Source organism: Halichoeres trimaculatus, unplaced genomic scaffold (assembly GCF_033239565.1).
Source record: "Halichoeres trimaculatus isolate MK-OKI-2021-1 unplaced genomic scaffold, fHalTri1.1 fHalTri1_scaffold_18, whole genome shotgun sequence".
Taxonomy (NCBI): domain Eukaryota; kingdom Metazoa; phylum Chordata; class Actinopteri; order Labriformes; family Labridae; genus Halichoeres; species Halichoeres trimaculatus.
In genome coordinates this window covers 17,556,674-17,570,314 of record NW_027437196.1, presented here as the reverse complement: position 1 = coordinate 17,570,314, position 13,641 = coordinate 17,556,674, and the positions used below count along the sequence as shown (strand labels likewise).

At 40.9% G+C, this 13,641-nt stretch overlaps 1 protein-coding gene across 3 annotated transcripts in view; it reads right to left on the bottom strand.

The window, feature by feature from the left end:
- Positions 1-13,641, bottom strand: part of tpk1 (thiamin pyrophosphokinase 1) — a 91,103-nt gene that overhangs the window by 54,490 nt on the left and 22,972 nt on the right. For all 3 annotated transcript variants that reach the window (XM_074693929.1, XM_074693931.1, XM_074693930.1), the window contains exon 4: positions 8,962-9,031. In XM_074693929.1, the coding sequence (XP_074550030.1) occupies positions 8,962-9,031 (70 nt within the window). The remainder of the gene's footprint in view (positions 1-8,961; positions 9,032-13,641) is intronic.

Below are 13,641 nucleotides of genomic sequence, written 5' to 3'. Positions count from 1 at the left end.
CAGCATGATGGGTATTTGAGTGAAAATAAAGCACAAAGCCCCATCTTGTTCCCAAGGCTTATTGACTCTACTCAGCAAGTTGATTTCCCACACAGAGTAGTTACACAGAAGGGAATTTCAATTATTCCATCATAGACAAACTTCAGTAGGAGTGTAACAGCAGAGCAAGAACAGTGACAGAAAACAAGGGTTAAAAAAAATAGAAGGGCTAGTCTGTTGGGGGCTTGCTGTTAAGAAATGACGTGGTAATAAAGGAAAAAAAAAACAGTGAAAGTAGCTGTGAAGACATTTGAAATCGTTAACAGTACTGTTGTGTTAAATGATCAACAATTACACTTCTGATAAATGACGCAAGTGATAATTTTACCACAGCTCTACTGTAGAGTAATTCACAGATTGCTGATTCCTATCAGATAATATAAAGCATCACTGACAGCTGTTATGAGGACAAAGTCATTACTAACCAGCCATCAGCTGGTCCATGATCTAGCAAAGCTACTGCCTAGTTTAATTTGCAGTCTAATCCTCTTTATTGTTGGTCGGTGCCCTTGTTTTTAGGTCACACAACCCACGATACCCACAGCAGTAAAACAGTTCTAATGATTTTCAAATGTGATTACAGCACATCTGTAGGTGGCTTCTAATGGGTTAGGAGAGATGACGACAATACATTGCATCCAATTTAAAGCCTTTTAAAAATGATCAGCATGTCAGGTTAAAAAACCCCACAAATGAAGTCAGCTCATACGAATTCCTGGCCAAAGCTCTGACAGATACTGACACTTCTTAAGGCCTGTGGGTTTACGATAATCCTTGCGCATTGACGTCGGCCTGTCAGGTGGACATGAAAAAATAAACTGTGCAACATGTAAATGAGAAAATATCAAATGGCAGACAAATAGAAAGAGAGACTGTCAAAGATATCTCTGTACCACTAAGTCCTGTAAACTAAGTAGTCTGGTTCTTGACAACTTCATTTGCAGAGGCTGACGGCATTATCTTCTCCAAACTGAAATGCATACACAATGCTGACACAAGTGCGCCTACGAAATCTCTTCCATATACACACGCTTAGTCCATCGTATTAGAGCGCCTGCATCTCTGAGTGCCCCAGCACACACTCTCACATACACACATGCAGCTGGAAATTTTGGCAACCAAGCTTACATACAATTATCTCCTCCTACAGTTAGCTGCAGCCTGTCCCTCTTTATCTCTCCCTGACTTCTTCTCCTCTCAGAGGATAAGACTTTGTGCACAAATCAGACAAAATGGAATCTCCATTTAGAAATAGGTTTAATGTGGGGTTAGATTTTTCAAAAGCTGGGGTGGGGTATGTGTGTGTGTGTGTGTGTGTGTGTGTGTGTGTGTGTGTGTGTGTGTGTGTGTGTGTGTGTGTGTGTGTGTGTGTGTGTATGTGTGTGTGTGTGTGTGTGTGTGTGTGTGTGTGTGTGTGTGTGTGTGGGGGGGGGGGGGGGGGGGGGGGGCTGAGAGGCTTTTATCAAAACAACTTAATCATGAGATAAAAAGCTGCAAAATGGTAATTTCATATGTTTTTAAAATATATGAACGCAATTGTGACAAGTGCGAGTTTTAATTAACCAATGGGAGTTCTCCTTTTTTTCTGGAGCTGTACACTGTCACTCTGGTATTCTCTTCAGGCTTTACATGATTTGGTGCTAAAGAAAAAAAAGTTTTCTTACACTGGTGCTAAAAAACACTAATTTCAGCCTCTGTCTGAAACACTTAATTTTAGCCGCTGTCTCTTTAAACCTCCCTGCGCCCCAAACCCCCTTCTCTTGATTGGCTAGCCCTCTGGGGTCAGAGTGACAGAAGACCTTGGTGTATGAGGTCTGTCCTTCCAACGTGTGATTAACCAGTAAGGAGATCCTTATGTGATGACCTCATCATTTTAGCAAGACTCCTAAAGACCTCATACTATTTAAGAACGGACCATTCTGAGCAGTTTACTGACAGATTCAAGGGTTTTTAAAACATATGCAAAGAAGAGGTCTGACAATCTTCAAATGTTTAGTTTGGACATCAAGCATCATTAATTTATACACATGTTTAAAATACAGGCAAGCACAATGCTCTCTCTTTAAAAGCTGACTGACTGACCAGTCTGTAGATAGGAAAACATTAAGCAATTAGTCTATATCAAGCACGGCCGACACAGTAGGTGCCACTTTACTTGATTTGTACATTGATGACTTGAACTTCGACTCCGACCTTGACTGCATAAGGCCTTATAAGGTGGGAAGGATACACAAAAAAATGTGTCTGGGTTTTGTTTTATAGAGGGCCTTGATACCTAAAACCTTCAGACAGACAGCAAGGACCAGTACATATCACTGAGGTTGTCAAGTGGGCCTCTCCTTTCCCACGTGTTTCGTTAGGTTAGACCCACAACACCTCATGGAGGCATAACAGTTAGCTCTGGCTTCCCAGAAACAGCCCTCTCAATGCCAGATCCCATAGTCCATCATATCCATCAAAACGGCCTCTTATATTAGCACACAACCTGTACAGCTATGTCAGCAGACTCATGCTCTGTGCATGGCTACTAATGGTCCCCACAACCCAAAGCTTTAAGACAGATGGGCAGCAGGAGCCAGCACATCAATGGGGTTATCAATTCATTAATGCTTCATTAAGTTAGGCCCTGATATCTGATTTAGTTTTAAGAAAGCCTTACTCATGTGTTCACCTGCATGACACTGACAAGTCCTCTGAAAAGCAACAGTTTCTGCCAGAATTCTCCAAGAAAAATCACCAAATGCATTTTCTTCTTTCAAGGAGAAAAAAAAAATCTTTAGAGACCTCAAACATCACAGATGTCTGTCCAGAATGCACCAGGAAATTATGTCATCATTTTCAAACACCTAAAACAATTAACCCTTTACTTTATAAACCTCAAACTCAAGCTCTCTATTTAAATGTAAGTAGGTTATACATTGTATGTACTTGAACGTGTGTTGACGTCTTTTACAGCTCTTAGCGTGATGACCACACAGAATGGGATTTAAAAGCAGCTAATCAGAATAATTACATGGAGAGAAAGAAAATGTGAAAAGTAAGGTTAATCATACTTAAAGAGAAGTGGCGAGAATGGACAAGAACACTAATGAAGGCATAATTATGGCACTTATATTTAAGTGGTATGGATGACCTAGATTTATATGGAACAAATGAAGACATGTCAAGCACGTACTGTACTATTTACCATAAAAGAGCAGAACCCATGATAGACAATCTAACAGAAAAATGAAAGTAATAGAAATAAAAAGAAGGTTTTTTTTGCAAATACACTGCCTGGCCAAAAAAAAGTAGCCACCTGGATTTAACTGAGCAAATAGGTATGGTTATTTTTCAGGTGGCAACAAGTTATTTAACCCCAACTGATGCAATGAGTTGCTTCTCATTTCTTTAACAACCATGTTGAAAGACACATCCAGTGTTGTGGAAAAGATGTTTGAGAAGAGTTGAATCATTGGCTGCATCAAGCAGAGAAACCATCTAAGGAGGTTGCAGGAACTACTAAAATTGGGTTAAGAATTGTCCAACACATTATCAAAAACTGCAAAGATAGTGGGGATCCATCATCTTCGAGGAATATGTGTGGCCAGAAAAAAATCCCGAAGGATTGGGACTGAACAGTTGTGTAACTTTAAGAAAACCACTAATTAGTGAGGCCAACAAGAAGAAAGGCTTTGCTTGGGAGCATAAAGGTTGGACTTTGGAGTAATGGAAGAAGGTCATGTGGTCTGATGAGTCCAGATTCACCCTGTTCCTGAGTGATGGGCGAATCAGGGTAAGAAGAGAGGCAGATAAACTGATGCACCCATCATGCCTAGTGCCTACTGTCCAAGCCTGTGGGGGCAGTGCTCTGATCTGGGGTTGCTGCAGTTTATCAGGTCTAGGTTCAGCAACAGTCTGTGCTCAAAGAATGAAGTCAGCTGAATAAACTGACTGACCAGGTTATTCCATTGATGGACTTTTTCTTCCCTGATGGCACGGCCATATTCCAAGATGACAATGCCAGGATTCATCAGATTGTGAAAGAGTGGTTCAGGGAGCTCGAGACATCATTTTCACACATGGATTGGCCTCCACAGAGTGCAGACCTTAACCCCATTGAGAATCTTTGAGATGTGCCGGAGAAGGCTTTGTGCAGCCAGTGTATATGTTTCTGCCAACATAAGACCAGAGAGGTCATTTCAAAAAGAGGCAAACAACATCTTGATGGTTATGTTTGGATTTTAAGTGAAATATCAACAGTCTCCTATCATTCTATGCATTAAAGTAAGTGTCAGTGGACTCATCATGAGAGGCAGAAACCCTTAACCTGACGCACTCCCTTCTCTATTCATCCTTAATAACTATCATTAAGGCTGTTTTGACAGAAATTTCATGGCACCTCTCTTTCAACTGTAGGAGGCTGCCTGCCTACTCACTTCTTGTTTCCATCCTGAAGACGGTATAGAGGCTGACTGCCGGCTTCATTACCTTCATTATTCTGATGAAAAATAAACTGTCTGAAACAGACACAGATGACAACACACACACATGTCAGCTTACTTATTGAAGTGATTGGCATCATCCACATTTAAAAAGAAAACCCCAAAACATTGCAAGACTACTTTTGAAAACAACAACAGCTTCCAGATACTGGTTCAGAAAATGACAAGATTTCTTAAAAATAAGACTGACACATCCACAGCTCAAACTGAAGTGAATGTGGTCAAAGTGATGTCAAAGTGTGCACAGACTGGAGAACTTTTGCTTCCTTCTCTTTTTTTAAAACAGAATCTTGAAAGCCAACTTGCTCCCCTGCAGTGAGGCAGCACAATTTGTCAGCAGAACTTGCAGAAGTTTAAGGGAGGGGGGTGATCTTTTTCTGAGTCAGTCGACGTTTAAGCGGAAGTTTTGATGTGGGGACCTCTCAGCAGGCTGTGATCTGCTTGTACCCGGCGAACAAAGTTAGCCCACTTTTGATATTTTGAACCTACGCTTTTCACTGTCATGTTCAGGGTGGGGAGAAATGTCCCAGTAACTGTTTGACTCATGTATAATTTGTGGAGAAAGAGTGAGCCCTGAGATATACACCCACACGCATTAGCAGGAGCTGACAAAATGGATAACAGCACACAAACTCAAACACAGGCAGCTTAGTTTTCCTTCAGCACATCTTCATTTTTGTTCCAGAGACATAAAAATGAAGCAACATGTTTTAGCTTCAGCTCCTCTCTTTCTGTTTTCTCTCCCTTTATCGTTCTCATAATTTCCTCTTTGCGATTACATGGAGCTGCTGTTATCAGTGAACTCATAAATCTTTGCTTTGATTGATCACTTGTATTCTCCTCTCCCGTCCTCCCTTCCTCTTCCTTTCTGTAGTCCATTAGTTATGGTAATGTTAGGTTAAATACATCTTAACTTGCTGGTGATTGATTTACACATTCCCACCCAAAAGCATCACCTTCTTTTTTTCCTCCACCCCTCCCCCGTATAATATATAACTTTGTGCGACAAGACTTAGAGGGAGGCCCGGCTGTCAGCTCCACTGTGCAGGCTGCTGACAGAGCTCGGTCTGGGGGGTCAGAAGATGAATCTGCTGTGTCACACAAACAGGCAGAATTGTGATCGATGCTTTTGCCAGCAGGCAGAACATGCTCAGACTCCAGGACAGAGAAACATGACTGGCTTTGAATGGAGGATACAGAGACAAGAACATGCTGCTCATGCTTGTAGACACGGAAAATGTGCAATGGCTTTGCTGTAGCAGTGAGGACCTCATATCATCACTCATCTCTGACAAAAACATGACAGTCTGAGTTTTTGCATACTCTGACTCCAGAATGAGTGTTTCCCCAAACAAGTTTCAGGCACCATGGCAAAAGGATGACAATGGGTTTGCATTGTGCTAATGGTTTTGGTTATGAATTTCATGGCATCATTGGATTTTTTTTTGTTAATTTCTATGAAAAATTTAACTAAACCAAGAGAGTAGACCAAAATTGTTCTCATAATTTGTTCAACAATCTTAAAGAATGAATACATTAAAAATAATCCACATAATGAAATATCAAATTGAACAGAAATGATGAATATATCTTAGGCTCAGTCCTAACCTATAGGACCAGGCAGGGCTCTACATTAACTAGCACATAATTTGGCTGCACCCTTTTTTGTGTGTGCATGTACAGTAACTTTAGTTATAATTTTTGCTAAGTATTTTACAGTAAATATGAAGTATGTCTGCAACAAGCACTGGCTAACAAAACAGGTTATTTCTTTTATATGTTTTTTAGAAGAAGACAACAAAAATGCTTTTAAAATAAGAGCAAAGAATAACAACAGACACACCTGTGCTTACATGTCAGGAATATCCTAGTTAACAAAAGCCTTTTCCTTGAAATAGAAATAAAAATGATGACAAACTAAAATTTTGAAGAGATTTACAAAACTAACAAATATAACCTTAAATGATAGAGGAAATGTCCTCAGTTAGTTTTGTCTTTGTCAGTCTGTCTCATACATAAGCTCATTATTTTGAACAGACCTGCCAATCAGGAGTGCTGGCAGGCTGTCAACACTCCTAATTTGGGAGGATTGTCCCCAACTTTTTAACCTTTTCTCCCACTGTTGACCTGACTTGTAATTTCACCTGATAATCCCCCTATTTTAACATTAGTCCTGTGATGTTTAATTTTTTTTTTTTTTTTAGTCAAATCAAGTCTTGTAATTGTGCTTTATATCTAAAGCTCAAAAAACATCCACCCCTTTCCTGAGGTTGGTTTGATCCAAAGATGCTGAATGAGATCTTCTCCAACTGTGGTCACATACAAACACATAGACAGGTAGCTGTGTAACACTCGTTGATGAGAAGTTTATCAAAGAATCAGCTGTTTTTTCTAAAAAAACGTGTTAACATGATAACACAAAAGTAGCATTCTCTTCAAGTAATAAAACACTTAATGCCGCTACATCTGTCTTTAACGTGTAATTCACATATTCACTGCGTGTGTATGCGATGGCGTACTCTCTCCACAGCAATGGAGAGGGTGCAGGTGGAGGAGACTGACTAAGGCAGTGGAAAAGAGGTCGACTGTCAACCATAATGTCTTATACAGTGCCTGTGATAATGGAAAAATTAAAACATATGCACTCCCATGAACGCGACCAGATGAAATTCTTATTCCCATATGCTGAATAAAAGGTTGCATTTGCAACCATTTTGGTCACAGTCTTGAGCCCTGCTAGAGTTAGTTATTAGGGGTGTGACTAGATCTTGTGCCATGAGATCTCACGAGATTAAACTGTGGCGATATTTCTCATATGAGTAAAAGCTGTTTCGTGGGTACAGCCAGGGTTGATGCCTTTCAGACTGTGAGCTATTCAGTTTTCTATTTATGACCTGTGGGGGGCAGTAATGCATCTAGAAACTTAGAAGAAGAAGAAAAGGATCAGGAGCAGCATATCGAGCACAGCAGGAATTACGTCGGAGTCTTAAAAATATCCTCATTGAAGATGCCCCCGCCACTTTTAAATCTTTTGCGTGGCAGCATTTTGGTTATCCTGTGGAAATAATTAACGGCAACCGAGTGACGGACAAGACAAGGACAATATGTAAGCAGTGTAAAAGAATAGTGCCATACACTAATACGCGGCTAATATGAGCAGGATGCTAAGGCAAATACAAAACCACCACAGTGCGCTTCTAAAAGCAACTGCACCTATGACAAAAACTGTTAAAGGTTAGACAACAATGACGGACATCTTTGCTTCTAAACTTCCAGACTCAAGCGCCAGAGCCACAACGATAACAAGAGACATCAGCATTTTCATTGCAGCTGATATGAGGCCATTTTCTGTGGTAGAAAACCAGGGATTTTGGCGTCTCCTCCACACTCTAGAACTGAAGTACAACATCCCATCACGCACGCATTTCACTCGCTCTGTGGTCCCAAACCTCTATTAAGAGTGAAAGACCAACGTTGTACAAATTCTGAAAGTGGTAGAAAGCATCGCCAAAACATCAGACGGTTTGACATCAAGAGGTACATAGAGCTTTATCACAATTACAACCCACACAATCAACACTGACTGGGAAATTAAAAGTTTAGTGCTGCAGACCCAGACCCTTTATTTTTGGAAAGAAGTTCAAGTTAAGTTAAAAGCTAATCCTTGGGTCATGCATGGGTGCAAGTTATAGAAGAAAATCAAAATGCAAATGCATTGTTTTGTGACTCTGTAATAATAAGAATGTTTGTCCAGTCATAGACTTTTCCATTTTTGTATCCTAAAAGTAGTGTGAAAATATCGCCTCGTTCTCGTGAACCCAATATTGTGTCTAGGCTCGTCTCCTATGCCAAGTGTATTGTCACATCCCTATGAGTTATTAAATAAAATGTGCAAAGTGGCTTGGGAAACTGTGATTTCTTGTACTTGTTATTATGATAAGAGAACTGAAAGAACATGCCAGTATCCAGATACATCCACCATCCCACCACAGCAAAACACAAACTCGTGTTTGCACTCTGAGTGTTAATGTGAAAGCCTCAACACTTCAGGGACACAGTGAACCCCAGACCCATCCCTGTCCTGACAGCAGTCCTCCATTAGCCAGACACACTCACACATTTTGTTGCAGAGTGCACACATACAGTACTTTGTCAGAAAAACATACACAGGGCTAATGCATAAACAGGGGCTGTTTTTCTCAACTGGGACACACACACACAGACACACACACACACTCACAAACATGCAGCCAAAAAGAGAAGTTTTAATACATGACCCATATATTGTGTGACTGTTTCTATAAGACATGCAAAACATGGTGCAATTGACAGGTTGCACTTAACAATATAATCATCTCTCTTTAACGTAACCACAAGCATTTACAGAGAAACATGTTGGTAAAAATCAAAATGAGCTCAAACAAAAAGAGAAGCTCACCTGTCTCTGTCTCCAGCAGTGATGTCATAAAGATGATTGGCAGCTCCATCAGCACATGCCCTCAGGAGCGCTACAGAAAGACAGACAGAGAGTTTTCTGTTAGCCCGGTAGTTGGTACTACATTACATCTCAACATATTTAAAAGACAAGATCACAAACGCTTGTGCCAAGTTAAGAATTGATCTGGTTAAAAAGAATGCTTATTGAGAGCCATGTTTTTTCATATGAAACCAGTTGACAACTGCTCAGAGGTTAGCTTTCTATTCTAAAGTCTTTAATGTCAAATGCATGTAAGGTGTAACTGTTTTGCCTCTGTTAGGACAAGTAAAGTAAAACAGCTTCTGTAGCCATTGCATCTATACTTAAGCCAAAATCTTTTGAGCTTACTGTAATGACTTGCTACAGTCATAAAGTTCATTAAGTTTTCTAGCTTCACCAGACAGATTGTTTACATGACAGCCTTGGCTCATAATTTGTCTGGGAGTATTTTGGCTTCACTTTTTAGGAGGGAGGCACACCATCCATGTCTCTATACTGTAAGTTAAAGCAGAGGATTGGTTTTTGAAACTGGTGTTCCTCAACACACAGTTGTGCTGTGCAGTATACTGGTGTCCAGTATACAGTTTTCAGAACACCTGTATATTGCTGTGTCTCATATTATCCCCCTTTCAAGCACTCTAATACCAGCTATTCAGCTCTTGTTGCTCTCAGCATGCTCTGGTCACGCCACCTGTTACACAATTACGTGGCGGGATCCCCTATCAACTGTGTACCCTCCTTAAATAATGTTTTATAAAAAATAAATAAATATATGTTTCAAATGTTCATCCATCTCTCTTCACTGTGGGGTTTGACTCACTCCATATGTGTCGGCGCTGCACACGGACACTGAGGCACTGACCCTCACAAAGAGCAGTGAGTCACAAACAGTTATACACAAACCAGAGGTGACGTGAAGTGTGTCTTTGGTTTCTGTAACATCAATCTCTGTGATTCAAACGCCAACACTGTCAAAATTGTTTTTGTTCCTGCACAGACATACACGTGTGAAAGCGTATTTATCCTGTTCTCTCTGTCAGAGCAGCTAGCTCCAGAGCTAACAGCGGACTGTCGCTTGAAAAATATGGATATTAATGAGCAGGAGAAGTGTCAACTAGATTAATTAGATTAATTAGTGTAATATAATTACCACTTGTTTAACTCGTATATCAAAAAGAAAAAAAGTTAAGGTGTTGTGCTGCTGAACAGCTCTTGCAGAGAGAGCACGTGCAGCCTTCAATTATGACTTATAACAAGTTTGACAAGTTGTGCTCAGGAAAGGTTTGAGGTTTGAATGAGGAACCATATTTGTTTCATTGAATATAAATCAGAACTAAATGGGAAAAAAAATGGCTTAATATTAACAAAACTGGATTCCAATGGTGCTACTTCTGAAATATCAAGCACATCACAACTTGTGAACTCACACCTTACAGAAGAGTCTGGCTTACACAACATGAGGTGTTTATATGACACAGTTAACACAACCTCATTCGAAGGCAGTAGGAATTACTGTAAATGTCAGAGTACAGAGGAGCTTTGTGTGTGTGTGCGTGTGTAAGGCTCACACTCAGGGTGCTCTCCACATGCCTCTCATGCTTCTACAACACTTTAATTTGGTGCAATATCACATACATGGATGCCAATATAATGTTGCTGTGTTGTGCCGAGTGAAAGTCCAAAGGCGGGTGAGTTCTAATCTTAATGTAAAAAGGGCTTATAGTTCATCTCATGACATTCAAGTGTAATGTTCACAGGATCAGCACATGGTATGTCTTCCAAGACTACAAACACTTAATCCTGTGCTGCTGTTTCCTGATAAAAGGAAGTCACAGCTCCTTCTTTTTCATTTTTAGAGTGTACCTAAAGCTTCTGTAACTCTCTGGCTTGAGTCCCAAAAAATTGAAACATTAAAAATGCAAAGCAGTAACTTTTCTATGAGATATTTAGTTTTGGAAAACTGCAAAGTATCTTGAAGATTTCTTTTTGCTATCATTCACTGGTATAACAGAATTGATGCTCAAGGGTAGATTATGCTGGTTAAAGTGATGGGGCCCTGACATTTTTTTTTATCTTTTTGAAAAACCCCCCAAAAAAAAACATCAACAACAACCCTAAGGCCTGCATTTATCCTAACTCTACTAATGCTGAAACATTAAGTGGAATTTGGAGGGACAGTAAGTGGAATATCACTTTACTTTCCCTAATAACAGACAAATAAAATGGCTATTTGATTTAAAAAATTATGCTCTAAATAAGATGCAAACTATTTGCAAATGTATGCTCTTCCATGGCCTCCATTCAATTTTATGAGCGCATATTTTGTTTGAGAGCCCTTTTCTGCTTGAGGGTGTTGTGATGCACACAGGGGAAAAACTTCAAAGGATCAGCTGTAGCTTTCTACTTTCACCTTGTTTAAATCCAACTTAAGCCTGCACCAAAGAGACGGGCAACTGGGGTGCACTTCTCTTGGTTTGTTTTCTATCTCCTAAAGAGTTTTCTTTGTTTTACTGCTTTTATTCCACACAGTGACTGTACATGTACCTGTGCACAAGTCATTTCACGTATGATCTGGTTTATTACATGCAGGCCTGTGCAGGCTCTCACGTCTTAGCACATGATGTGCGAAAGTCTACTTCAAGTCAAAGCAACATGTCACCTTGAAATGAGCTTCCTTTTGCTCGCTATTTTTCTTCACACTCATTCCCTGTGTTATTATCTTTGTCTACTGGTTTAAACACAGTGCAGAGTTCAGAAAAGACTGTCTTCAAAGCACCAGATGCTTCAGTCAATTGCCAAAACTGTGATTGGTGGACATGATAGTCCTGATAAAACTCATAAAACCCTGGCACAACAAGCCAAGCACTGATTCAACAACGTAGCATGTAATTTATTTCAATGAGGTCCCTGCACTCTGGGGTACAGACACTGGGTCACCCAACAATGAAATCTGAACCTCGTTCAACTTTTTCCCAACACATCAAATATCGCTCGGCTTTTGCCAATATAAAACCTGCAAGCAAGCACACTTTCTTGGTAGATTACTTGGAACCTGTACAGCATTTTTTGACTGACTATCCAGGGAGGAGAAAATGTTTGCTGCTGCTCAGGAGCTGCGAAAAAGCCTCTCTCACAGCACCCAGCGCTGAATTTATTTTTTAGTGACTAAAACCTTACCTCTATGAAGCCAGAGTTTGACAGATCCACAAAAAAGTCCTGTAAGCCTTTCGTTGCCACATATAAGTTTTGTTTGCATTTACTGTTTATTGCCTACACACAGTTGGGCTCAATCCCAAACCGCCCCCTACACACTCCCCCTCCACTACCGAGTGTCACTCCAAATGAAGTCACACTCGCAGCTGTGGAGGGCACTTTCAATGAAGGGGGAGGGTATAAATACTAAGGGCAAGAATGGGATGCCCTCTCCACTTCACCGGAAAACGGAACACAGCTTCACCATGGAAACACACAGACGCCCCCTGTGTATGGCTGTCACGCTGTGGCAGAAATTGCGACTCGCCAGGAGTGCAGCAGCTTTCAGAAGACGCAAGCATCTTCAGCGTTTATTGGCTTTGATGCATCAGCAAGAGGTGAATGCTGCTGCACTGTCTATTTTATTAACTATACATATTTGATGGTGCATATTATTTTGCTATTATCTTGTCAGCTAATTACTTTGGTATCAGTGCTCCCCATGTCATTAAATTAAATTGACTTTATTTAGCGATGACAGACCAAAATGTGAGAGCATAGAGTTATTGATGAAACTATATTATAATAATAAAATATTATAATATAATGACTTAAAACAACAATATGTGTTGTCTGTCCCAGGATCACACAGTGCTGTACATGCAGCTGAATCCAGGCATACCTCTTCTGCGGGTGTACAGTGATCCAGAGGCCTGCCTAAAGAGGGATTTTCGTCTCACCCGGCAGTCTGTGGCAGTATTGATGAGGCTTTTAAAAAATCCAAGGGACCATGGATGGGGTCAGGAGCTGGAGGTCCTAGCTTTCCTGTACAGCCTTGCTCATGGCCTCTCCCTCTCTGTGGTGGCCCGTGCATTTGGAATGCCAAAATCCACTGTGCATCGGGTCATCCACAGAGTTGCAGGTGAGATTAAGGCAAAGCTGGGTGCCATGATCTCCCTGCCCTCTTCAGATGAACTGCCAAACATCCCCGGTGGTTTCTGTCAACTAGGGCAAACTCCGGCATTTGGCAGTGTAGCTGGTGCGCTTGACGGATGCCACATCCGTATTAAACCACCGGGGAATGTCCACCAGTCCGACTATTTAAATTATAAATTGTTTTATTCAATTCAAATGCAAGCTATCTGTGATGCCAGGGGCAGGTTTCTGGACATTTTTGTGGGCTATCCAGGCTCTGTCCATGATGCCAGAGTCCTCAGAAATAGTCCTGTCTACAGCCAAGGGTTGTATCCACCCTCTGGGTTCTGCCTGTTGGCAGATGGTGGATATCCTTGTATTAAAACACCCATTACCATCATCACCCCTTACAAGCTGCCCCTGCATGGACGTGTCCAGGAGCGTTACAACCGCCACCATTCCAGGGCACGTTCTGTGGTGGAGCGAGCTTTTGGGGTGATGAAGGCGAGATGGAGGGCCACATTCTTTAAAGCA